Source organism: Lonchura striata, chromosome 23 (assembly GCF_050655825.1).
Source record: "Lonchura striata isolate lonStrDom1 chromosome 23, ASM5065582v1, whole genome shotgun sequence".
In the NCBI taxonomy this organism is placed as follows: Eukaryota; Metazoa; Chordata; class Aves; order Passeriformes; family Estrildidae; genus Lonchura; species Lonchura striata.
The window spans coordinates 1,220,254-1,248,024 of NC_140725.1; the positions used below are offsets into that span (position 1 = coordinate 1,220,254).

Below are 27,771 nucleotides of genomic sequence, written 5' to 3' on the forward strand. Positions count from 1 at the left end.
CCACCTTCACCCTCCCAGGGCAGAAGCAGCCCAGAAGAACTCCTGGGTTTGGGGAAAAAGAACCAGGGGATGGAGCCTGGCAGCCAAGCACCACGAGCAGCTCGCAGCAGGCTCTGTATGAGCTTTGAGACAGGAGCTGGATGACAGTGAAGGGGGGGAAAAATAAGTTTAAACCATCAAGTTTCCTCTTGAAATGTCTTTTCCCAAGGCACTGTGAACAAGAGTGTTTAGCAATTCTCTGTGACTAAAAAACACCAATGGGGATATAAATATTTCACACAACAAGCACCATCACATCATCAGCTAGTCTTTATTCCTTCCCTTCAACAACGCCCCTGGAATTTGTTTGGTCCTTTGAGGGGGGGAAAATCAAATTATCTTCTGCGACATCCACGTGTTTGTATTTAATACATCTATAAATCAAAGCTTTGTTGGGTTGTTTAACCCTTTCGCTGGGAAAACCGAAGGGTTTTCCTCACTGGATGAATCTGCAAATCCAAATCGTTAAATAAAAAACTGAGGAGAAAGGGTTCAAAACCAAGCAAAGCCCCGTGGTATTTTTTTTTTTTCAAGAGGAAACCATGCAAGAGTACATAAAAAGGCAAAAATTGGCTACTTGAAAACCAAGAATTGTTTTTAATGCGTTGGCCGAGGAAAACAAATCGAAGAGTTCTGTGAGGTTTTCTAAAAATTTACAAGAAAAACCGATGGGCAGCTCTAGTCAATGCTCTTTTCTCCTGCTGGAAACGACAACAAACACAGTCCCACACGAAACAATTTCATCTCGACTGCAGGAGAGCCCTGGGGGCTCGGGGAACCTTGGCATTCCCTCATTTCTTCAGGGGCTGGTAGACAGAGGCGTTGGGGTCGAGTCCAGAGGGGCTGGGCTCCACAAATTTGGAGGAATAGTGGGGGGACACGGGGCTCAGGGTGCTGGTGGCTGCAGTGTAGCTGATGCTGGGCATCACTGCCATCACCTCTGCGATCTTCTGCTTCAGCTCCTTGATCTCCTGGTCCTTCTGCAGGATCTGCCCTGCGAACAGCGAAGCACAGCAAGGCTCAGAACCTGCCCAAAAGCTTCCCTGCAAGCCCAGCCTGGCACCTGCACCACCAGGGGCTGTGCTGGGTTATCTCCATTTAACCCTGGCACCACCACGGGGCTGTGCTGGGTTATCTCCATTTAACCCTGGCACCACCACGGGGCTGTGCTGGGTTATCTCCATTTAACCCTGGCACCACCACGGGGCTGTGCTGGGTTATCTCCATTTAACCCTGAACCACCACAGAGCTGTGTTTAATTATCTCCATTTAACCCTGGCACCATCACAGAGCTGTGTTTGATTATCTCCATTTAACCCTGAATCACCACAGAGCTGTGTTTGGTTATCTCCATTTAACCCTGAATCACCACAGAGCTGTGTTTGATTATCTCCATTTAACCCTGGCACCATCACAGAGCTGTGTTTGGTTATCTCCATTTAACCCTGAATCACCACAGAGCTGTGTTTGGTTATCTCCATTTAACCCTGGCACCATCACAGAGCTGTGTTTGGTTATCTCCACTCAGCACAGAACAAAACTCAACCCTCCCATGGTCATTTTGCATTATTTGGACTCACAGCTGCACCACCCCCAAAGATTAATTCTATTTCGTCTCATTTTTCTGCCTTTTTGCCATCCCCCTTCTCCAAACTCCTCACAAATGCCCAAGTATGTGCTCCTAAAAGCTGTTAATTTTCCAAACTGTCCCATTCCCACCTGAGCTTTCACACCACCACCACAGCAATTCCTGAAACCAGGTGATGCAAAAAACCCTCTGCTGAAACAAAACTAAACTATTGCTCCCTCTAATTAAATATTGCTGCCATCAAACAACCTTCTGCAGGGCAATTAAGCTGGTGTTAAATGCAGAGTTTTGAATGTTGCTCCATGGTTTGCACAGCTGCACAAAGCCTGGGCTGGGTTTTATGTTGGTTTTCTGCTCCCTCTGGTGGCATCACCACACTTCCCTCACCTGCTGAGAGTTAAATCAGCTTGGGTTCTCCCCAAATTTAGGTTTTATTTACTTGAGGAGTAATAAAATGTTATTATTAGGATGACAGGACAGCAGCTTAATAACAAGCTTAATTTAATTTATCTGTTTTTTAAAGAGAGTTCTTTAAAGACCTCCAGCTCCTTGTAATGGTTTATAAACATGCAGAAAATAATCAGGAATTAATTTAAACACCAATTTTAATGTTCATTATCAGTTGGATGGGCTGGGAAGGTGAGCTCAGATGGTTTCAGCTCCACATTGCCACGGCTGGAAATGCCAAATTCTCCCTGAGAAATCCCAGGATTTCCCCCCAGGTACCTTGGGCAATCTCCAGCTGCCTTTTTGCATCTCCCAGGGCAGAGAAGAGGTCCAGCTTGATCCTGGTCTCTGCACTCAGGCTGTTCTCCAGGTGCTGGGTCTTGTCCTGCATGGCTGAGAGTGCTGACATCAGCACCTCCGTGTCCTTCTCGTTCTCCTTGTACTTCCTCAGCTCCTGCAGGGGAAACTGGGGCTGAGAAGGGCAGGAATGGCACCCTGGGGGCAGGAATGGCACCCTGGGGCAAAAAAAATATCACCCTGGGGGCAAAAAGTGGCATCCTGGGGGAAAAAATGTCACCTTGGGGGCAAAAAATGCCAGCCTGGGGGGGGACAAATGCCACCTTGGGTGACTTCACACAGCAGACAGACCCAGGAGTCTTTCCCCTTCCCCACACTGGGCCTGGCATTAATTAAAATGCTGGTTAATTAAGGTTACCTGCAGTAAGCACCCTGCAAGTGATTAAAGCTGATTACAGCACCGTTTTCTCCGGGCTGTGACCCTCCACCCAAAATCCCTTTGCAAGGGGGTGGGAACGTTTCCCTCAGGAAAAAGCTGGAATCCCAGAGCTGGGAATGTTGGAAAAGGCCTCTGGGAGCAGCAAATCCAACTCAAATTCATCCCCAAGTGCCACATCTGGACAGTTTTTTTTTGGACATTCCATCACTGGGCAGCCCCTTGCACAGCTTCACAAGAACATGGAAAAAGCTTTCCTAAAATCCAATCTAAATAGCTGATTAAAGGGATTGTTTGTATCTCACATTAAAATCTCACTGTGCTGCAATGGCAGAAATTAAGGAAAGAGAAAAACAGGGAGAAATTATCCTGGCAACCTCTGGCTGGGGAAAAAATACAAAAATATTCTACACCTTCAAATGGAGGGACAACAGTGCAAAGGGGAAAACAAAAAGCTTCTCTAACAGTTTGAAGATGCCCATAAAATTAAAAAGCTTAATTAGAGCTGGGTTTAATTATCTGAAAGCCATGCTCAAACACTCCAGGGATAAGCCACACTCGTTGTCAAGGGTTTGGTAAATCCAGGGACAACGAGGCTGCACCTGTGATTGGGAAACAAGTCCACAGCAGCACCAGGTGGGTTTTGAAAGGCATTAAAAATCCATTTTCATGCAGATTGTCAGTCTGAGCACATCTTTAGGACAGGAATAAGGGCACACATTTGAGCTCTTTAGCTGTGACAAACCCAACCCTGTTTGCTGCAGATCTGCCACAAAGTATTTTCAATATTCAGGCACTTCCACAAAAAACAAAACCAAACAAAACCAAACCAGCCTGGCCAGTGCTCCAGACTGCCCTGAATCAGCAACCTTTAGAGGAATTTATGATTTATTAAAATGGGACTGGCCACAGGCTCCTTGCATGAGCAGAAAAATGCTATTGAGGGGATTCTACCCTCAGCCCACACAGACCAGTGGGTCTGGGGGAAAAAAATCCCCTTTTAACCAACAGAATGGTGTGGAAGGAGCTCTGGAGCCATGGAAGGGTTTGGATGGAGCTCTGGAGCCAGGGAATGGTGTGGATGGAGCCATGGAAGGGTTTGGATGGAGCTCTGGAGCCATGGAATGCTTTGGATGGAGCTCATGGAATGCTTTGGATGCAGCTCTGGAGCTCATGGAATGGTGTGGATGGAGCTCTGGAGCCAGGGAATGGTGTGGATGGAGCTCATGGAATGCTGTGGATGGAGCTCATGGAATGTTTTAGGGATGCAGCTCTGGAACCATGGAATGCTGTGCATGGAGCTCTGGCCCTGCTCCTGCCCTCACCCCGCCCAGCCTGGGGCAGGACGTGCAGGAGCTGCACCCCCCAGGCACTGCTCTGAGGCAGATGCAGGGATCTGGGAGCCATCCTTGCATCTGCCCCGAGCCCCTGGAGCTGTGGCATTACCTGAACTTTGATTTCCAGCTCTCTGATCTGATCCTCTTTCAGTTTGATGTCCAGGGTGAGCTTCTTGCACTCCGTCTCCAGCTCGCGGATGCGATTCCGCAAGGTCTCGGTGCACTCCCCTCTGCAGGGGGACAGGAGGTGAGACAACAGCAGGGGAGACAACAGGAGGTGAGACAACAGCAGGGGAGACAACAACACCCACCTAACTGCCCCTCCCCAGCTGCTTGCAGCAGCAAAAATTAAAATAAAAGCTGAAGCATGACAAGAAGAAGCCAGCTTTGGTCTCCTCAGCACAGCGCTTCCCCTCACAGCAATGCAGGTGTTACACCTCAGGTACTGGGAGATTTGGAATATTGATGAAATATTCAATATTCCAACTGATGAGAGATTCATTCCTTTCTGGGGAGGGCAGAAATGCAGGAATATATCTTTTCAGACATTTGGAGCCCTGCAGGTTGAGGTGAGCCCAGGTTGTGCTGCTGTGGGGCTGAGGAACCCCGCTGTGCTGAGCACTGGGAGCCACTGCCCCAGCAGGAAAATTCCAGAATTATGGCCATATAATGTCCCAAATCCTTGATTCCCACGTGGAAGGAGATGCTGCTTTGAGCAGGACACAGAACACCCTCCAGGAACAGCAGGTAACTCAGAGCACACTCATCCTTTACACCTGTAAATGTCACGTGGAAGGGATTGGCACCTCCCAGCCCTGCCTTGTTTTAACACAAATGAGCCTCTCAACGCAAATAAAGCTGTTTTGTTTTTTTTTTTTAAATAAAAGATTTTTTTAAAATAAAAGATCAAGCCCAGGCTCCTCCTTCCCAGCCCAAAGCTCCCAAGGGCAGAGCACCTGGTAGCAGCAGCAAAGGCCACAGCTCGTGCAGCAGTTGCTTCTTCCAACTTCTTCCTTTTCTTCTCTTCCATTAATTGTTTTTCTACAAAGGTTCGTGCCTCCTGCTCTGCCTTTAGCTTCTTCTCCAGCTGGCTGATCATTTGTTTGTCTTTTTGTTTCATCTGTACAGCGTTGTGCAATCTGCAGGGGGACAGGAGAGACCTTAAAATCTGCCTGGATTTGCCTCCCATTTTAGGATTATTTAACACAAAAATCCCCCTTTACAGCCCCCAGGGCAGTGGCACCCATTTGTTATAAATGACAATACAGTTGGCTTTGGCATTTATATATTTGCATTTACCAGTTATTATCAATCACAAAGATTTGAATATAGCCCAGTTTGTAATCCCTTTAACTGCTTTTCAATATAGTATAATCTCTCAGCTAAAGTTTTCTTTATACCCTTTTAAAGTTTTGAGGCTGCTTTGCCTTCCTCCTAATCCCATCTCACAGGAAGAAATGAGGAAATAACTCCAGAGGGTACAGGGGCATTTGGCCAACATTGGCCCCACATGTAAACTGGAGAGAAATCTCCAATTGGCCAACCAAAACCACGACACAAAATGGGTTTTTCTGCCTGCTTTGAACTGAAACTGCCACAGTTATATATGTATATATAAAATAAATATTTATCCCTTATTAAACTTTTAGAAATGGAGAAGAGTAAGCCTTGTTTCTGTCTTAGGCTGCAAGATGTGGCTGGGGTGTGAATTCTATTCCTATCTGTTCTTTAGACAGTTTTCTTCATCTCTCCCACAGCCAATCCTCCCTCCAGGAGACATCTCCTTTTAATGGCTCATTAATTATTAATTATCTTATGTTAATGGACCATTAATTATTAATTATCTCCTGTTCATGGGCCAGTGAGTGTCACTGCATGGCTGAGAAAATTCCATCATCATGGGGAGATGCTCCAGGGGGAGGAGACAAGCATTCCTACCTGGGTACAATCTGAGATTTTGGGATACCAGAGCAGCCTTTTCCCCCTGCATTCCCAGAGGAGCAGCTTCCTTCCCCCTGCATTCCCAGAGGAGCAGCTTTCTTCCCACTGCATTCCCAGCTTTCTTCCCACTGCATTCCCAGCTTTCTTCCCCCTGCATTCCCAGAGGAGCAGCTTTCTCCCCCTGCATTCCCAGAGGAGCCCAGGCCCATCTCCCCCAGCCCTGGAGCTCCAAGGAAAACTCCCCCCTTGTGCAGATCCTGCTCCAGCAGAAGCACAGCTGGCACTGCAGGAGGGCTGAGCCCCCCTGGGATGGGGCTGAGCCACTCCCTGCCCACAGGCTGCCACCCGCGCTGGCAGTGCCGCTGTGCATTCCCGCGTTCCCGTTTTTATAGGATTTCCATCCCTGCCCGGGAGCCCCTCGGCTCACACAGGGCGGTCCCGCAGAGGGGAGGGGACCCCAGGGTGCCAGCCCAGGGGGTGCCACCTACTTGTTCTGCAGCAGCTCGTTCTCCTGGCGCAGCTGGCCCGTCTCGGCGCGCGCGCCGCGCTCGGCGGAGCTCAGCGAGCTCAGCTGCCCGCGCAGCTCCTGCTCCACCTGCCTGCTGGCCTGCAGGTCGGCCTTCAGCTTCTTGATGTCCTGCTCCAGCCTGCGGGCACAAAGCACAGCGCCGCGTTGGCCGGGCACGGGCACCGGGCACGGGTACCGGCACCGGGCACCGGCACCGGGTGTGCCAGGTGCTTTGGTGGGGCTCTGCTTCCTCTGCCAGAGCGCCACCGGGCAGCTTCTGCATGGCTCATTTATGTTAGATGATATGTTTATATAATGTATTAGATATGCTTGTGTGATATAAAATATCATGTAAGCATATGTAATATAATGTTTTCTATCATATAAGAATATACAATATAAAATATTATATATGTGTATATGATATAAAATATTATAGCATGTAAGCATATATAATATTTTATATCATATAAGCATATACAATATAAAATAGTATATTATATATGTGCATATGATATAAAATATTATAGCATGTAAGCATATATAATATTTTATATCATATAAGCATATACAATATAAAATAGTATATTATATATGTGCATATGATATAAAATATTATATAATGTAAGCATATATAACATTTTCTATCATGTAAGCATATATAATATTTTATATCAAATAACCTATATAATATAATATTTTCTACCATATAAGCCTATATAATATTTTCTGTCATATAAGCATATATAATATAAAAATTATATTATATATGTGTATATGATATAAAATATTATATCATATTTTCTATCATGTAAGCATATGTAATATAATATTTTCTATCATGTAAGCATATGTAATATAATATTTTCTATCATGTAAGCATATACAATATAAAATATATATGTGTATGATATAAAATATTATATCATATAAGCATATATAATATAATATTTTCTATCATATAAGCCTATATAATATTTTCTGTCCTATAAGCATATATATTTTCTATCATGTAACCATATAAAATATTTTCTATCATATAAACATATATAACACAATATTCTCTATCATATAAACATATATAATATTTTCTGTCATATAAGCATATATAATATTTTCTGTCATATATATAATATAATATACTCTACCATATAAGCATATATAATATAATCTTTTCTATCATATAAACATACATTATATATTTTTATATATATATAGTAAATACAGGCAAACCCAATGGGAAGAAATGACAATGTCTGACTCAATTCAGAAGGCTGAATGATTTCTTTATTATCACTATGCTAAAATACATTAATATACTATATAAAAGGAAGATATTAAAACTACACACTACTTTCTCTAACACAACTCGTGCCCCTCTCTGAGCCCAGCCCCAGGTGGGTTGGATTGGCCACCAGGCTCAAACAATCCTCACCAGAATCCAACCACTCACCCCAGGGAAACAATTCTCCAAACACATTCCACATGGGAAAAACAAAGAGAAAATCATTTTTATTTCTGCTCTTTGTTTTCTCTCTGTGCACCTCTATGAAAAATCCTGAGTGAGAGAAATGTGCTTGCCATATATATATATATTATATATTCTAATATATATTTATTTATTATATGTACTATATAACACATTATATTTATGTAATATAAAACTAAAATAGATGGGTATTCTCCGTTCAGTCAGAGAGAAAGGAGAGTTTCTAACCAGGCTAGAGCCTGGGAGAGAGTTGCAAAGGAATGGAAATAATTCTCTATCCCTCTTGTTGTTCACATTGTTTATAGATATGTTCTGCCACCGTGTGTCACTCGCTGCACACCAATGGTGTGAGATGTTTTTACTTTGAGAACAATGAATCAGCCTGCAGGATGCTCTCTAGAAAAGAGTGAAGTATTTGAAATAAAGTTAGTTAGTGTTCACATCATCTAACCTTCTGAACTGTTCTTTCATTCCCGTCCTGCCTCAACGGCGACACATAATATATAAATATATTATATATAAATATATCTTAGACCATAGCATAATATTAAAATAGGCATTTAACATCTCACAGTCTCTTTTCCACATAACTAACTCAGAAGAGTGCACAATAATGAGATGATTCCCTACAATTGTGGGCTATCTTACCTGAAAGGTAACAGGGGCAAAAAGCAGAACACCTAAAGGAAGAATTTATTGACTCTTCATTATCAGGGAGTGTAAAAACAACAGGATGGAGTGTAAAAAACAACAAGAAGACATAAAATATATTGCTCTAATGACCAGTCAAAGATTAAAACCAAGCAAGGAAATCCCTGAAACATCTCCACTCATAAGAATGTTTGCATAATGTATAAAACTCATGAATATGTATGTACCCCTGGAATGGAACAGTATATATAGAATATTGTTTTACCCTAACAGTGATTTTTCTGGCCCATCACCAAAAGCACCCCAGAGCTGGGTATTTGTCCCTTATTAAACTTTTAAAAATCCTGAAGAGTGCACTTTGTTTTGGAGACAATTCCAAAGGACACTCCCAGCTTCCTGCCCGCTCAGGCACAAAACCAGCAGAACAAACCTCAAACCTTCATCCTCCAAACATCCAACCCTCACCATCCTCCGACTGTGTCCTGGCTAAAAAATCAGCTTTTCTGTAGCTCCACCTAGAGCCACACACACCTCGAGCCTCCCACAGGAATTCACCGTCGAGTGCTGCAAGAAATCCTCTGGAATTACATTTCCCTCAAGTCTGAGAAGCTCCAAAGCAGGACAGAGCCACACAGAGCCAGGTTCCATTCTGGCCACAAAGGCTGAGTTTGATTTGCTAGCCAGAGATGAGCTGTGAATTGTGTATAGCTCATTTATATTATATAAATATATAATACTTTTTATTTTATATATATATATATATGTATATATTATAATATATAATCTATAATATATCTATTATATATAGAATACATTATAATATATCTATTATAGTCTATCTATTATATATATAATACATTATATCTATTATAGTCTATCTATTATATTATATATATAATACATTATAATATATCTATTATAGTCCATTATATATATATATATATATATATATATATATATATATATATATATGTATAATATCATATACCAACGTATTGGTATTTTCTTGCAGCACATGATGTGCATGCCGAGCAAGAGGATGTGTTAAGTCATCCCTAGCTCAGGAGTCAGTAAATTTAGTTTTAATTGCTCTCGAACAGAGACCATCTGCTCTCTACACTTGAAATTGTAGCTTTGGAAAGTTCTTGAAGATTCATGTAATCTTTTTAATTAAAATATTGTTGAATAAAAACACACGTTTCGGAGGAGAGGCACTCAGCTCACTTTGATTTTCCCCCCACAAATCAGGTTATTGATTCTTAGAATAAAAGCACATCACAGGTGAATAATCAACATTTTTAAACCCTGTTACACACTTATTGAAAGCAAACACACCCCAGCCATTCTCACACGATCCTCCTTTGCTCTGCCAGCTATTGATCTGAGAGTTTTTACAAGTCCATAAAGAAGATGAAGGTGCTTTTATTTCCAAGCTTCCACTCTGAATTAGTGGCAGCAGGACATTAAGACCAGGAGAACAAGCACAAAAACCAGAAAGTGCTGCCCCTGGTGACACTCAGCAGTGCAGATGAATGGCTGCACCTTTCTGGCTTCTTAATGAAACCTTTTTGGGCTTCAGGGCAGGGAAAAATCAGCCAGAAAGGCACAGAGAGATGAGCAGGGAGAGCACCCTGTGCCCCTGAGTGCAGAGGGGAGGTGTGGGGTCAGCAAGGCTCTGCAAATCCAGGGAAGTGGGTCTGGAACAGCTCAAACAGCCCAGGGAGGAGAGAGGGGCAAGGAGGAGCAGCCCCAGAGGGGGCTGGAACACCTCAGAGCACTTCATCTCACCCCTCCTGCCCCTCCAGCACCATGGAAGTGCCCTCCTGGGAAAATAAATTCCCACAGTACTCCAAAAACAGCCAAGAGCACCCTCAAACGGGAAAGAAAAAAATCAGCTTACAGGCAAATAGTAAAAATAGGCACCTCAAAGGGAAGTGCACAAATCACTTCAACGCCTGGTGCTCTGCTGAGGGAAAGGATTTGCAAACCCCACCAAATATTCCAACCTCAGCCCCCAAATGGGAACAGCAGCAGCTGGCTTTAGGTGAGTGGGGCCACCCTGTGCAGTGCTAAATGATGGACAGGGCAAAGAAATCAGAGTTTCACTTCATCTGCCAAAAAAGCAGCAGCGCAGTGTTTGAGAGAGAGCAAATGTTTTAATTAAGCTGTAGCACCACTACCAGACTGGGCTGTGCAAACAGCTGATTGGTTTTAATCCAGGTTTCCATAAATAGGTGGGAAAATGCAGTTTCAATAGAGGAATGCACCCAAATCCCACTTGACACTGGCCCAGAAATAATTTCACCATCCATGGCTCCAGCGAAGCAATAATTGAAGATAAGAGCTGTAAATAGCTTTACCTGTAGCTCAGACTCTAACAAACAGATACCCCAGATTTATTTTGGGTATTGAGTATTCCAGGAAAAGAAGCCCTGAGCAGATAAAGCCTGAAGAGCTCCGAGGTGCTGGCACAGGACTGAGGCCACAGGCACAGCTCTCCCTGCTGTGTATGGGACTGGTGGGATGGGGCAACACCCACCAGACATCACCCCACAGAAAATTCCTCTCTGGCCAGTCAATGCCACAAAAAAAAAAACCACTGGAAACTGCTTGATCAGTGGGCTTGTTTGGAATGAGGTTTTACAGTAAGATTTTAGCAGGTTTTAATTTCCCCTTTTTCATTACACTGAAGGATTTGTTGCAGCTTTAAACAGCAGAGCAGAGAATATCTGTTTTCTGCCAATTACAGAGCAAGTGCAGGCTCCTTTCTCCCTAAAACGAGAGGAAGATCACAATCCATCACCATGCAAAGAATTCCTGGGTGGCTTCTCTCCCAGAGCCACCCCAATTAGGCAGACACAAGTTCATTAAGAAGGAGAAAACAAGAAGGGAGTTACCCCTCAGACCCACAGGTGCTCCCTGCACTGTCACAGAGGTCACCTCTCCCACAAGAACATTAACACCACTCCAAAACAAAAGCACATCAGGGTAAACCAACACAAAGGCATAAAAAATCCTCAATTCTGGCATCAAAAAAGCAGGACAGGGGAGCAGGGCAGGCCTCCCCCCTCTGGAACAGCCTGCATTGCTGCTACAATGATAAATGACCCCTAAACCAGCATTATTGTTATTTTTGCACTGATTTCATTTGCTGCTTAAGTCACTTATTTCCTTATTATTGGAGAATGTTATTTACAGAGGAGGGGGAGCAAAAGCCGGGTTCTGGAAGATGTTTTTCCCTGCTGCTGCACACATCAGCACTCACTCTGACACAGAACTGCTTTTAAATGAGGCTTTAGTTGCAGATTATGTTGTGCTGTTTATACAAGCGAGGTCAATTCCTTCCGTTTGTCATTGCTAACTGCAGATTTACCCATTTCCTCTGCTGAGCACCACCTCCTGCCATTCCTGGTGAGGAGAATTAATCAGGGATCACCTCGGAGAGGGAGCATTTTCCCAAATGCCTCGGGGGAGATTGGTGGATGAACCTCAAGACAACTCAATTCAGCTTTAATGCTCCCCAGCATTGACATCTGGGTGCTCAGTTTACTCCATCCCATAATCACCTGGCAACTGCACTCAAATGAAACACGGCCTATATAAAAATGCTCATTTTAAAGTACCCACAAGGCTCTGAGATGCTCTCCAAAAGCCCCAGGTCTGCCTGGCACAGCAGCCCCTGCAGTGAAGCTGTTCTTTCTGTGCCCCTGCTGGGGCTGACAGCTCTCCCTGCACTCCCCAAAATCCAGGAACCCCCAAAATCCAGGAGCTTCCTTTCCCTGCTGGGACTGACAGCTCTGCCTGCACTCCCCAAAATCCAGGAATTCCCAGAAATCCAGGAGCCTCCTTTCCCTGCTGGGACTGACAGCTCTGCCTGCACTCCCCAAAATCCAGGAGCCTCCTTTCCCTGCTGGGACTGACAGCTCTCCCTGCACTCCCCAAAATCCAGGAATTCCCAGAAATCCAGGAGCCTCCTTTCCCTGCTGGAGCTGCTCCCAGCAGCTGCCATTTCCAAACCCTGCTCTGTTCCTGAGCTCTCTGCTGCCTTGGGAAGGGGCTGCAGGAGGGATTGGCTCCCACACTCCTCATTTACATTCCCAATCCTGATTTTCTGTTTCGTGCTTGCCTTCCTGGGGCAGGAGACCTTGGCCATCACCCCCCTGCAGCTGACACAGGAAACCTGCTGCTGCTTTAATGCCACTCCAGGCAGGGGGGTGAGCAAGAGGCACCAGCCCCTCTCTGCCCATCAGTGATGTCACCAAATTGCACAATATTAGCACCAAATGGCCACAAATGCCCATTCAAACCTCCCAGTCTGTCTCTGCAGGTAACACCATTTTAGGAAAGTGGAATAAGCTGTGGCAGAGCAGCTTTTGCTTCACCAAAGAATTTTCCCAGCCCAACTGCCAGATGATGTCCTCGTTATCTGTGGCAATAATTAGTACATGAGACAGCTTGTTCATCACCTCGTGTGCCAAAGGCAGGACCTCTGTGGATACAGCCAGTTCTGCCAAGCTGCACTGCCAGGTTTTTTTGTGTGGTTTTAGTGCAGGGATTTTTAAGGGTGCTGAAAGGCAGAGGCAGGTCATGGGTTTTGCAGTGTAATGTGCAATAAACAACAAAAAAATAATTCTGCAGCAATTACAGCTTGGACTTGTTCCATACGTTGAGGCTGTAAATCTGTTTCACCTCAGAAATGACAGTGAAATGTAGAAGAAATGAATCTGCTATGCACCTCCTGACAAACAACAAAGTCAGCAAAGGGACACCAGGCTGATCCCAAATGGATCCAGAGCTGGGAGAGAAGCACTCAGATCACAGAGGTTCAGTGATGAAGGGCTTGACAAGCTCCAGCAGAGTCCAGCACCCTCAGGAGATGTCACAGAAAACCCCAGAGGTCCCTGAGCTGCTGGGACTCCTCAGCTCTGGCCAGCAAGAATGGAACAATCCCCAGGGATGGGCATCAGGAAATTCCTCTCCACAAAACCAAACACTCAGGCCCTGACATTCCACCAGGCAGAGCAACAAGAAAAGCTTAGCTTCAAATAAGAGCATGTATAAAATATATAAACCTCAACTAGCAGGATAGATTCCAGACAGATCACATCAAGTATTTCAAAATTAACAACCCTGTAAAAATCCTGGTCTCCAAAACCCCCGGATCTTGACTGTCTCCAGCCCTGCTAATCCCAAGTCCAAGCAGCAGAAGGAATATTTCACATTTGCTCCTGGTTACTCAGCTCAGGGCCATCATCTGTGGACACAAAAGGAAAGCAGCTCAGGTCTGCCATCCTGCTGAGAGGCTGCTGGACACCCAGCTAGAAAAAGTAGCTTTATTTGGAAGCTGAGCAGATCTGAGCTGAGTCTGAACAAATGCAGGACTTCACTCGGCCCTTTTCAGGCTCCAGCAGCAATGCAGACTGAAAGTTTAATAACAGGAATGAGTAACACTCCTGGAAGTGGAAAAAATGATGAACAGATGCCTGGAACTCCAGGGACGGGATAATTGACAAGGTTAAAATAAAAAAGCACCATGAATTTTTAAATTTAAGTGCATCCATCCCATCCAATTTGTCAGGTGAGTTTCTGCTCCCACTGCTGTGGGATTTACACAGCCAGGCTGAGCAGAAAGAGGATTTCATGAATGACTCCAGGCAGCAGCTGGAGCAGGATGCTGGGGTTTGGTGCTCCTGGGCTGCCTGCACAGGGACATCAGGGACCAGAAACAGCTCCAGGGATTTGTGGCACAAGTCCACACCCCAAAACCACTAGTCTGAAGGAGTTCCATTCCCTCTCAGGGCAGAATAAGGCCCTTTCAGAGTACACCTGTGTTCTGTGTCCTTCCCCAGCGAGTTCCAGGAGCTGGAATTCCCTCAGGATACCATCTGTTTTGTTGCAGACTCGTTTCTGTGGTCCCTGTTCTGTGACCACCTGCTCCAAGCTCCCCCATAAGGATTTCAAGAGGAAATGGAAGCTTTAAACACAGCAGGTTTAACTCTGAGTCCCTGTCCCAGGCACACAATCCTCAGGCTGGCAGCTCATCCCTTCCCTCTGCTCAAGGCTTAGGAATGTTTGGAACTGCAGCAAACTGAGCTGACCCTTCTGTCCCTCAAGGAGGGAGCAAACAAAGCTGATGGAGGGTGCAGAGCTGCCAGCTGAGCAGGGAACCCCCAGGCAGCCCATCAGACCTGTCACACATCAGCCCCGCTGGCTGCTCTCTGGTTTGCCTCACACAGCCTCTCGACAGACATTAGGTATCAATTAGCCCGGCTGTTTAATTGGCAGGGGTATGTCAGTCAGGCTAGAGGGGAAAATAATATTTCCATTGAAGTAATTGTGTTCCCACAGCACAAATCCTCGGAGATAAAAGCCCAATTATCAAAGGTACCTGCAGGGAAAACAAGCTTGATGTGCCAATTGAGCTGGCCAACACCGATCTGGTGGAGTAAGGAATAAGAGACACGAGCCAGGTGGAAAATGCAGGAGAAGGGCAGAACTGTGGAACAGTTTTTGTTCCACACATCTCTCCACGCAGAGTCACAGCACACGACACCACCATCAGTGCCAGGGTGAGCCACTGCACCTCGCAGAGCCAGCTCCCTCTGAACTTCCCAGGAGCAGAGGCAAAGCTGGGACGTTTCCATGCTGACAGATCCCCAGGGCTGTGCCTGCACAGGGCTGTGAGCAGAGCTGAACTCAAGCTCCACACCAGCCTTGCCTCCCTGCCTCCACGCTTGGAATTGGAGATTAAAGCAAAAGCCAAACACTTGAAAGGAAAAACAAAACCAAACCACCTGTTCTGTCACCAGCAAACCCCAGTGAACTCCCTGGAGAGGCAGAGGTCGCACCACAGAAGAGCTGCCAAGGACAGATGAGCTGATTTTCTCACGTTTTCCTCCTGCTTTCCACCAGAGTATTTCTGTGCCTCACAACAGAGCTGTGAGCTAGGGGAGCAGCAGATCCTGAGCCAGAAATGAAGCAACCTGCTCCAGGCTGCATAGCAAACAAAAACCAGGAACACAGCTCCACACATCTCCTGGAGATCTCATCCCACCACTGCACAATTCTGCCTTCTCTAGGTGATCATAAGTGACATTTTTTCCATGTGATCATAAATGACATTTTCCTAATAAAAAGCAAACGAAGCCTCTGAGTCCTGATGAACCAAGGGATCATAAATGACATTTTCGCATGTGATCATAAATGACATTTTCCTAATAAAAAGCAAATGAAGCCCCTGAGTCCTGGTGGACCAAGGAAGGATGAGACAAGGCTCAGGCCCAACTTACCTTACCAGTGCATCTGGTTTGCTTAGCTGGTTATTAGGAATACAGTTTTCCATTAAGTCCTTATGTGTGCTCGGGCTCTTGCTGGCACATTTCTGTTTTTTCTCATTTTTAGAGGATGAGGAGGGGATGCTCCCGTTGGTTGCACTGTGGCTGCGGGGTGAGGAGTTCACAACCCCACTGACATTTTTGTAGTTTTTGGACGAGGCAGTGCATGAGTCCTCTTTCAAGAGGTTTTCTGTACTTCCTACAAGATCATTATTTAATCTTTTACTATTGATATGGTTTTCCATATATTCAATTTCTTGTATTTTAGAGTCTACAGGTTGCAAAATATTGTTGTTTATTCCAAGGTTGTGTTTCTTTGCATCTTTGTCCTTTTCTTTCCCTTTTTCTCGATACTCCAGCTCTGGCAACGTTGCAGAGATTTTTTTATTGGCTGGAATTCCTCCATTGTGCTGCAGGAGTATTGAGGAATCCATATCAGATAATCCTTTGGCTGCTGCAACACCAAAGTGAAAAAAAACCAACTTAGTTCATTAAATCCATCAATACCGTGCCACAGAAAGAAAAATCATTATGGACACATCCATCATTCCTGCAGGAAACGATCAGTATTGGAGATTCTCTAGAAAAGAGAATCCAAAGTCACCTATTTTAAGGCTTTTTGCCTCATTCTAGGCAGGAAAGAGGGATTTAATAATAAATACTAGAGCTTCACACAATGCTGACTGACAAGAGTGATGCAGCTGCTAATGAAGAACCAGCCAGAGGGGCCACAATTCCCTTTTCTTGCCACATGAACCCCTCCAAACTGATTTCATTTCTGAGCTCACCACACTCCCACCAAAGCAGGCCAGGCTGGAGCAGCACACCAGGGCTTTGTTTCCCTTGGAACAGCAGAGAACAGAGCACACATGAGGGAATCACTTGCCTTCCTCTGCCTCCCTCTCTTGCCTTTGCAGCATCTGCTGCTCTGGGGGCAGTGCCTGCTGCAGGAGCTGCATGTAGAACTCGTTCTCCTTCTGCACCTCCTTCTGCTTCCTCAAACGCATCTTGTAGCTGACGTAACTTTTAAAGCCAAAGCCCAAAGTCACAACAGGGTAGCCAATGCTAAGGTGAAAAAAAAAAAAAAAGCAATCTTATGAATCAAACTGCAGCCATGATAGCAAATTAATCAAGTACAGACACTATTCATATACACATATTTGTATATATGCAAGAAAACTTCCATAGGAACTGATTTATAAAGTGGTTTTTGCTGTTGCACAGGAGCTTTCAAGAAATGCTTGGAATATCCACACTGCAAATTCAGCCCAGCACAGAAAGGTGGCACTGGGTCCTTGTTTACACACATTTCTCATGGAGCATTTCGTGGCAGAAATGTGGGGGAAAACTGAACAGCCAAGGCCTGAACCCAAACAAAAAGCCCCGATTATTAATTTTCTTGGTGAAATAAAGGTTAACAGGAAAAGAACAGAGAAGCACTCACCAGTGTGCTGCAAATGGACGACAAAGGTCCACATGGAAGTTTTTTAAATCTTTAAATCTGATGGCTGCTTCAATATAAACAAAAAGTATCCACAGTGATACTGTTGGTAAGCACACACCTCTTTCTGTGGAGGGAAGAGAAACAGAGGCACCTCAGGGACAGAGTAAAGGCAGCAAGGATTTGAAAGTTATTTTTAAAACATTTCAGGAGTCTGAGGAAACAAACCTTAAAGATTTTTATAAAAAAAGAAAGAAAAAGTAAGTTCCCATCAACTTTGATGAGCACTGAAAATGAGTAATTCCTCAAGTTGCCATGAATTAAAATATTAAATCAGCTCAACAGCTACAGCTAAAACTGGCCCATCAGGTTCTTCCTTCTAAGCATCAACCCTGAACAACTTCAGATAAGGTTTTAACATATTAATACAGCTCCAAAAATAGCCCCAGATCCTGCAGGTATTTGAAACTGGGCAGCAAGTGGCTCACAGCACCTGCCATCAGCTCCCACACTGCTGTTATTAGCATAATATAAATTGTCACAGAGCTGAGGGAGGGATGATCCACAGCACCCTGCAAACCCCTGGCATCGAGGCTAGCACAAAATGTTCCACAAATCCCAAGAATCTGGGGAGTGAAAAGTTACCCCTAAAAAAAAATAATTAAATTTTATTCCTAAAATGTTTTGATTGAGGGAAGGAACTAAACCACCTCCCCCAGCTCCACTGCTTTGTCCTGACCCAGGGATTTGTGAGAACAAACTCGGGGAGAAAAGGGCAGCAGAGGGGGACAAGAATTCTCCATGGAAGCCTCAAACTGTCAGGGCAGCCTCGGGTATCACCAGCTCAGAAACTGCACCCAGCTGACCCAAAGCTTTGCTAAAACAGAGTTAAACTCACTGAAATAACTGGTATTTGAACATTATTAACTGAATTATCAGCACACCAACTGAGTGTGGAAGAACACAGCACTGTCACAAACTTGTCCTGTGTGCTCTGCAATTGCTGAATCACTGCAGGAGAGTTTTAAAGGCAGGAATTTAATTTTATTTTAACTGCTCTGGAAATCCTGTTTATTCCCCTCTAGTTCCTGCTTACTGGAGATGCACCCCAAGCACAAAACAAAAAAACCAAACCAAAATTTTTAACTCTAAAATAACTACATTAAGTGAGGCACCAGCAGAAGGGGTTTTGTCCCTAAAAGATATGAGATACACATGGAGTCCTGGAAATTATCAATAAAGAAGAGTTGGAAAAAAAGAAATTATAAATGAGTCAGGAAGTTGTAAATAAAGAAAAAAGCCCACCTGTGTGCCACACATACTGTACCCACACATAGGTGCTGGCAGCAAAGAACAGCCACTGGATTGGGATGAAGAGCAGACAGATGATGTTGGAGGTGAATGCTACACACACAAAAAATACTGAGAAGGCCTGAAAGAAAGGAGGGAGGGGGATAAAGAAGAGGCCTTGGTTATTCCAAGCCAAATATAGTTTTTCATATATATTAAAATACGTATAATACATTTTATATGAAATATTTATTAGTTATAATTTTATCACATAGCAATATTTCTAATATTAAATATTTAAGTTAAATATATTTAACATATTAAAATATGTTTATATATAAATATATAAATATTTTATATGGCTAAATATATTTATAAATTTTTTAAAATATAGTCATCTATCTAGCCCAAATATAGATAGGTCTGTGTGTATATATACACACACAGAGATATATTTCATATATTTATATTTAATATATTTATATATAATACAGTTACAATATAATATATATTTAATATATTTATATATAGTTATATGTATATTTTTAAATATATACAAATATTTAAAAGTCTATATAACAAGGTTTTTTTTTAAATAATACAGAAAGCCTTGCCTGTTTATACATACACAAGGTTGTGATTAATTCAAACCCAGCTCAGGCATTTAAACAATATTTCTCTGTGGTGAAATCTGGGTAAATCTTTATTTCACCATGGATAACATATATTTTTAATATAGCCATATATATAGCCCAAATATAGATAGGCCTGTGTGAATATATACACACACACAGATATATTTCATATATTAATATATATTTAATATATTTATATATAATGCAGTTACAATATATATTTTTATATATTTATATGTATATTTTTAATATATAAAAATATTAAAGAGTCTATATAATAAGGGGTTTTTTTTAAATAATACAGAAAGCCTTGCCTGTTTACACACACACAAGGTTACATATAATTCTGATTAATTCAGACCCAGCGCAGGCATTTAAACAAGATTTCTCTGTGGTGAAATCTGGGTGAATCTTTATTTCACCGTGGGTATCACCCAGCAGAGAGGGGAGGCTGGCAGTGCCCCTGGCAGCTGGCACGGTGGCATTGCCCGGGAGGGCTCCGTGCCCACTCACCAAGCCCTGGTATCGGAAGGAATCGTAAACGCTCCTGATGAAGAGCCAGAAGGGCCACAGGTACTCAAACCTGAACTCCAGCACAAAATCTGCCAGCAGCACCAGGGCCCACACCACCAGGAACTTCAGGTACAGGAAGGTGCTGGGGGGAGACAAAAAGGACATTTCAGGTCAGCATTTCCAACAGAGAAACTCCCTTTTCTTTTTAAAATTAAAATATTCAGAATTAAAACTAAGGACAACTGTAATACATAGAAGGAAATGACAGCCAAAATAATTTTGTAAAATAAATTTAGGTTTGTTTTATTATTATTATTATTCCATTACAGCAGGCCTGGCCTAATGAAGCTAACACTGAACTACATTTATTTTTCCTAATAAACAGCAGGGTCACTGCTCATCAGCACCCATCTCCCTTTGCATTGTCACACACTCAAGTCCTGCCACAGGTAACTTCTCCCAGCTGGAATTTTCTTTTTCCAGTCCTCTCCTCCAGGAATTTTAGTGTTGTCCCTCCTCAGCAGGCTGCAGATGTTCCCTCATTTAACACGGACTGCAACACCAATAAACTGAGATGTATTTTAACCCTACAGCAATTTCAAGTGTTTTGATACTGAGTTAGTGTTAGATTTGCAAAGATTTCTATGAAGGCAAATGGATCCCTTAAAAACAAACAAAAGCCCAGAAAAATGGAAGCACACGAGGCCTGAGACCAGCCTAACTTCTATTTTTAATTATTCCTGAGCCACATTCCCATGTTCTGAGTCCTGCATTTTGAACCACTGATGATCATTCTTGGCAACAGAGCCTAAAAACATTGTGAGCTCATACCCAAGTAACACTTGAGGCATCAGCCCAATCCATTTTTCCAAAAAAACAAGCAAAACCCATTTCTTCCCCAAAGCCACCACCCCAGATCTGTCACTCCAGCTCCCCAATACCTTGCTGCACTCTATTGGGTTACAACAACAAAAAAAAAGAGGGGTTAAAAATACTTTTTTCTCATTTAAATAAAATGCAAATTTTCCTTTTAGTAACTTGTTTTCCCTCCTCTGGCACCCTGGCAGCACAGCCAGCAGAACTTTGCCCTGGAATGTTTGGTGGGAGGTGCCAAGGGTTTGCACCCAGTGCCAGGCAGGGTCGAGTTCCTGCCCTGCTCGGGGCTTTTTTAGGAACTTCTCCAGAGCTCTGGGGAAGAGCCAAAACACCAAATTTCCAGGGAAGGAGCTGGGTACCAGCAGAGACTTGGAAATGAGTGAACTCGTGCAATTCTCAGCCAGGTTCAGGCGCAGAGCACGGGGCTGGGAAAATATTTGGATTTCTGGGGAGCCAGAGTGAGTGGCATGTGCCTGAGAGTGCCCTTCTCAACAGAACGGGCTGGGAAAAAATAAATCCAAAGGCTCCAGGAAGCACTGCAGAGGAATGGAAACAAAATTCATGGCACACACTGGGAAAAGTTAAGGAAGAGCTGTTTGCAGTTCTGAGGGACCCAGCCCCAGGCACAAATTACTGCTTGAGAAAAATGAAACTACAGTGACAAAACCCTCACACCCAACAAAATACCCCACACCAAAACCCCTTAAATGGTCACACTGTCCTGGTGTCCGTGCTTCCACAGGCTGCCTTTCCCTGTTTATTTACAGTGTAGATCCTCACCAGAAATCTGTAAAAAGCAGCTGCATTCAGAGAATATTTGACATTAAAGGTGACATTTGGGTCCAGACTCTGCAATTGCACCTGTGCAACTCCTCAGATCTGAGAAATCCTATAAAATCATGCCAGCCAGGAATTCCTTGCTCAGCTTGGCTGTGTTGTGGAGACTTTTCCTGGGTTACTCCCACGGCTATTGTTTATTTTGCTGCCACTGGAAGCCAGGAGGAGACCCCATTTTTCCCAGCAAATGAGGGCTGTCAGGACTAATGCTGCTCAGCCGTGAAGTGCCACTCCAAGTGAAAGCATTTCTGAACAAGAGTTCTGTAACACAGCCATTAAAGTGATTTCTGATATTAAATTCATATCAATCCAAGGGCCCCGCTGACACTTAGCACCTTCTAAAGTGGGATTGGAACAATGCAACACTTGTAAGGAGGTTTTGCCAACAGTATTAAAGAGCCTATTTCTCATTGTCTGGAGGGCTCCAAAGCCATTCAGAATTCCAGGAGTTCAGGAAAGTTTCAAAGCCTCAATCCTTGTGTTGGCCCCAGCAGGGAAGGAGCCCAAATCTCAGCTCCTGCTACCCCTGAGGTGCTGCACATCCAGGTTTGTGTCCAGGTGAGCCCCCAGCTCACAGCTGAAACACATCCCCAGCAATTAAATCCCTTGGAAAACCTGTTTATTGCACAGGCTCAAAGATATCCCATGACGCCAACTGGAATTCTGAGGTGGATCCTCACAGGGAAGATTCCTACAGATAAATACCTGAAATCTGGGTTATCCAATTTCCTGACACGTCAAAAAATCTGCCCTGGGTGAGCTGGCAGAGGTTTAAGCATGAACCAGCATATGGCATCCAATCCTGGAGGGTGATAAAGGAGAAGGGAAGGATGGACACATCCATGAGAGGAGCAGGGCACAGGGCAGGGAGGAGCAGTGGTTACAGAGCTGCAATTTCTCTGAAAGGTCAATTGATGGCTAATGTACACTGAATAGAAAGATTTATTCATAACCCTGCAGTGCCTGTGCTCCCCCTATGAATCTGCAAATAAATTATTTTCCTCCTTATTCTTCCTCCCCCTGCAAGTGCCAGATGCCATTTCCTTTTTTTTTTTCCCCTCCTTTTTTTTTTTCCCCTCTCTTGTTCTTTGTTCTCCTTTTACTGCCCCGCAGAAGCAGATCCTCTGCCGGCTGTAATGTAAAAACACTGCCAAAAACCCCTAGAAAAAGACCCAATTCTGCACCCCAAACCCAAACTGGGGGTGGATGAAGCCTTAATTCTATTCCACTATTATCAGCAAGGCCCAAAGGCTGGAAAGGCAATCCTGGCATGTTCCATTTGGCAGCCTGACTCATCCAAGACAATGGAGTGGGAGGCATCCCGAGGCTGGCACAGGTGAGATTTAAAAAGGTGAATTTGAGAATTTGGGTGAAACCCCTCACCTCAGGGTCACCCAGCAGCCACAACACCAGGGATGCTGAGTAGAGATTAGCAAATGTTAAATCTTTATCTAATAAACACACAGAGAGATATCTAAGATTATTATTAGTGAGCAGAAGAAGGGGAACACGGCAAGTTTGAAAGGCAGACAACATCACTGCTGGCACTGACCATGTGAAACCCTGCCAGCTACAGGTTTGAAAAGGAAAAGAAATGTAAAGAACCCCAGGATGGCAGCCCAGGCAGGGGCAGACAATCAGCACCCAGCGCTGTGGGGCTGGCACAGGAGGCACTGCCAGCTCTGGGAGTTCAGCTGCAAACCCCAAAATCCCCAAATCCAGCCACAGGAGCCCCCTCAGCTGCAGGGAGTGAGAGCCAGGGCAGAGGGGCTGGCATTCCCTGTGCCACCAGGCCTGGCACAGCAGAGCACATGAAATGTAGCATAAATGACACTGGAGCCCTGTACTGAAGTTCAAGTCATAAAAGGCAGCTCTGCTGCTTTGTTCCAGACCCCCAGGGGCAGCTCCAGCAAAAAATGCTTTGCCCTCTATAGGAAGCTGGTAAAAAAAAGTGCCAGAATAAATTAGTAGGAGGAATCATTACGGATTTTCAAGAAAAGCCTAAAAAAGGCCACATTCTTGGAGGTAGTGCTGATGTTTTCCTTCCAGTTTATTTGGCTGTCAAAAATCCAGTCCCTGGAACTCATCCCTGTGAGGATTTGGGTGGCAGAGGGAAGCAGGAGTATTTATGGGGTCGTGGCACCCAGGAATCCTGTCCTGTGCCACCAGGGCCACTTGGAGATGAGACAGCCTCCCCTGCCAGGCACCCACTTGGCTGCCAGCCCACGGAGTGCCAGGGATAAAGGGCAATTTTCATCCCCAGCTAAAAAAATCCTGCCTCTGAAGGAACATGGAGTATTTCAGGACTATTGTCAGGGAATCCATGAGACAGCATCCATCAGCTGATGTGACAGCACGAGTTAAAGCAGCGTGGAATTCATCTTGAAACTTCCCCAGCTAGGAAAGTGGGACCGAGCAGAGCCAAGACAAGCAATATCAGCAATGCAGCTGAAGGATTTCAGCCAGATCTGAACCAGATCAAAGATGAGGCCTGGGAAGACTCAGGAACAAGCAGGAACAAATAAACTTTAATTGCTTAACTGATGACAAGCTGCAATGAATACTTTTAATTAACAGTTAAGGGCTTAATGCATGCACACTGCCAAAGGTAGGAGATGTTAAATCACTTTAGCATTTTTAAACTGTTGGCATTGTTTTACACGGGAGAAGGCAAAATTTGGAATATAAGCTGTGGAAATATGAGATCCTCCAAATCCTGCCAAGAGTGTGGTGGGTTTGGAGATCTGTTGAATGCAGTTATTTTAAATTATAATAGAGTTCTTTCCTTAAAATTCCTGCAATACTTCTAAAGAGCATAAGTCACTACAAAAATCAGCATTCAGAGAGATAGATAATCCACATCTTTCAGTGCAGCGCAGGATTTTATATTTCTAACTCTGTTCTGTTTTTCTATCACTTCTTCTAATCTGCTTGAGTTTCACACGTGCAATGAACGCTGCCTGCAGGACAATTCCTTCCGTGCTCCACCTGCTCCAAAACTCCTCATTTTCCCAGCCCTCGCCCACCCCACGTGTCTCAGGGACAGCTCTGCCTTGCTCACACTGCCAGGCTGGACAGAAGAATTAATTTCAGATCAGGCTTAATTTAAAAAGCAAACAAAACAAAGAATTAAGTATCCCAATCCTACTGTTTGCTCAGCCTAGCTGCTCTGCCCATAAACCCAGGATGCTTCCTCCTGATAACTGCATTTACTGGGTCTATGTAAGCTGATGGGGACAATTAAGATAAACCGAATAAATAACTGCAGTAATTGCAAGAATTTAGACAGCTGTAGTTCTGTGAGAAGCTACCTGTATGTGATCACTGAATTATGGAGTGAAGAGAGAAAAAAAACAGAGAGAGCCCAAATCCGTGTAGAAGAACCTCCCTCTGCTTAGATTTCCAAAGGGAAAAACCTTCCCACTATTTCCCTTTCTTTTCTGTGGGACAACACTCTGAAGACATTGTTTCTGTTTAGCAAAATGCCACGTGAAACAAAGACTAAAAATCCCATTCCTGAGCCAAAGCATCCCAGGAGAAGCAAAGGCAGAGGTGAGACTCCTCAGAGACTCCAGCAGCTCTTCCTGCTGCACACACTCAGAGTTTTCCCTGATGTCCCCTCCTTCTCTCACCCCACCTTCCCTGCCAGTCACCTCAAAAGCAAAGCATCTGGAATGATTTAAAATCCAGTTATAAGCAATTCTTTATATATTTGAATTATTCTTCACTTTGAATAATAATTTCTACACAAGGGATGTTTTTCTTTACCGTTCCAGGCAGGGTTTTCCCAAAACCTGGAAGTCTAAAGCAAGAAGCTCTCCACTGTCACAGATTCACTACAAGTGGGGTAAGCAGCACACAGGGACAATCTTATTCCTGTCACAGCTCCCCAGCAGCTGCTTCCCTCATGCAAAGTTCACATCTGAATTGTATGAGCTCGCTCAGGTTTCCAGGCACTGCATTCATCAACCCCACTGAACTAGAAACAGAAATGGGACAGCAGCACATTTACTACAGCTCTTGCAAGCTTCAGAGCCTCTCCTGACCCAAACTCCTGCTGACTGAGAAACGCACAGCCGCACCAAACCTGCCACACTCGGGAGAGCAGGGCTGAAACAGATCTGCACAGCCTCACAACGTGGGACACAACTCAGCCTTCTGCCTGGGAGCACCTGGAAAACAATCCTGATCCCGGGACGGGCACATCCCAGAGCTGTTCACTCCCTCACTGCCCGGCTCAGAGCTGAGGGCACCTGGAAAACACATCCCAATCCCAGGACGGGCACATCAGGGCACATCCCAGCGCTGTTTGCTCCCTCACTGCCCAGTTCAGGGCTGAGCCCAGCTCCTGGAAAACACATCCTGATCCCGGGACAGGCAATCCCAGGGCATATCCCAGCGCTGTTTGCTCCCTCACTGCCTGGCTCAGGGCTGAGCCCAGCTCCTGGAATACACATCCTGATCCCGGGATGGGCACATCCCAGCGCTGTTTGCTCCCTTACTGCCTGGTTCAGGGCTGAGCCCAGCTCCTGGAAAACACATCCTGATCCCAGGACAGGCACATCCCAGCGCTGTTCGCTCCCTCCCTGCCCACTCAGGGCTGCCGTGTCCCAGCACACCAGACCATCCCCCCTGCTCCGGGAATTCCCCACCAGCCTCCAGCCGCCCAGCCTCTCACGGCTTCCCCAGCATCCAAAACACCTCCGGCAGAACCCCAGCCGGCAGCCCAGCCAGCAGCCCGGCACCGCTGTGGCCGGGAAACCCTCCCCGGGGTGACCCCGCCAGCTCGGAGCTCGGGCACCGAGACCCCGCCGGGAAACCTCCCCAGGGCGAGCCTCGGAGCTCGGGCACCGCCGGGGGAAGGCCCCGGCGCCGTGCGCGCAGCCCGGGCCGGCTCCGGCCGCTCGCTGCCGGCAGCACCTCGGCCAGCAGCACCCCCGGCCCCGCGGAGCCCCGGGGCGGGGCAGCGCCTGAGGGGCGCCGGGGCGCCATGACGGTGACAGGGCCCGGGGGGCGGCCGCGAACCGCGCGCTGCCGGCGGCCGCTCGGTACCTGCCGTAGATGCCCTCGGTGATGCGGTTCCGCTTGAGCGGCCGCCGCAGTTTGCTGCAGTCCGCGCTCCGCCGCTTCATCCCGCCGGCCCGCCGGCCCGGCCCGGCCCGCCCCGCTCACGGCAGCACCATCCGCCCCCGCGGGGGGTTCCCGAGCGCGGGGAATTTTTTGGGGGGGTTATTTTTGGTTTTTTCCCGGTTTTTGCTTTTTTTTTTTTCCCCGGGAAACAAAGAAATAAAAATAATTCCTGGTCCGTCCCTCCCCGCCGCGTCCCCCCGCGCAGCCGCCGCGCAGGGCCCCGCCTCCCCGGCCGGCACCAATCAAACGGTTGATCCCACCTGAGTGACAGCATGGACGACCAATCGGCAACGGGGGAAGGCAGACAGACGGTAGAACGGACCAATCGTAGTGCAAGAAAGTTGAGCCCACCTCGTGCCGTCGCGTGGCACACCCTCCGCTGTGAGTGACAGCCCTATAACCCAATCAGAGGGGATGATTTGTGATTGATGGCCTGCCAACCAATCAAAATGCAGATTTTGGTCTCCTCCCGCCTACTGTGCAGCGGGCAGGTTCTCGCCCCTTGCGGTGACCGACAGCAAAATTGCCCAATGGAGGAGAAACAGAAAAATAAAAGGACAGCTCAGCCATCCACTCGGAAACGGAAGAAGGAGGGCTCTATTTCCTCTGTCACCGTAGCACCCAGGTGCCACCTCTCCCGCTTGATTGACAGCCTCGCTGGCAAATGGGCAGCCGCGGAAGGGGTGCAAAGTCAGGCAGTGACAGTTTGTGCCGCCCCCACAGCGCGGCCTGCGCCGCCGCTCACCGGAGAGCAGAATAACGCCCGGCCCGCCAGCCAATAAATACCGCGCGGAGCTGAGTGACACGCCAGCGGACCAATCACAGCACGGAACGCGCGGCCCAAAGACGGCCGGTGCTGCGGTTAAGCCAATCAGAGGGCAGGAGGCGCTGCGCTCGGCCAATGGGAGGGCAGTCCCTAAGGGCGGTGTGTGGGGAGGGGGCGGGCATTCCGTGAGGGGCCGGTGCCGCCACCGGGGGCTGC

The 27,771-nt window shown here is 45.7% G+C and overlaps 1 protein-coding gene across 2 annotated transcripts; it reads right to left on the reverse strand.

Moving 5' to 3' along the window:
* Positions 1-291: 291 nt before the first annotated feature.
* Positions 292-27,560, reverse strand: MACO1 (macoilin 1). 2 transcript variants are annotated; one of them, XM_085559557.1, is made up of 11 exons: positions 27,050-27,560; positions 19,947-20,088; positions 18,814-18,940; positions 17,512-17,635; positions 16,954-17,132; positions 16,023-16,521; positions 6,574-6,732; positions 5,101-5,283; positions 4,254-4,374; positions 2,354-2,528; positions 292-1,033 (listed from the first exon to the last, which is right to left on the reverse strand). In XM_085559557.1, exons 1-11 carry the CDS (start codon positions 27,061-27,063, stop codon positions 831-833), a joined length of 1,926 nt encoding a protein of 641 aa, XP_085415683.1. In that variant the 5' UTR covers positions 27,064-27,560; the 3' UTR covers positions 292-830. The 2 variants fall into 2 exon arrangements, with proteins under 2 accessions (XP_085415683.1, XP_021390635.1); XM_021534960.4 differs by lacking the exon at positions 27,050-27,560 and adding an exon at positions 26,712-27,009.
* Positions 27,561-27,771: the final 211 nt, after the last annotated feature.

Excerpts from the sequence above, each read along its gene's own strand:
- MACO1 (XM_021534960.4), bottom strand. The coding sequence starts at position 26,791 with ATGAAGCGGCGGAGCGCGGACTGCAGCAAACTGCGGCGGCCGCTCAAG. Across the intron at positions 17,133-17,511 it reads CGTCCATTTGCAGCACACTG|CATTGGCTACCCTGTTGTGA; the intron begins GTGAGTGCTTCT and ends TTTTCACCTTAG. Across the intron at positions 6,733-16,022 it reads AAACCAGATGCACTGGTAAG|GCTGGAGCAGGACATCAAGA; the intron begins GTAAGTTGGGCC and ends TTGTGCCCGCAG.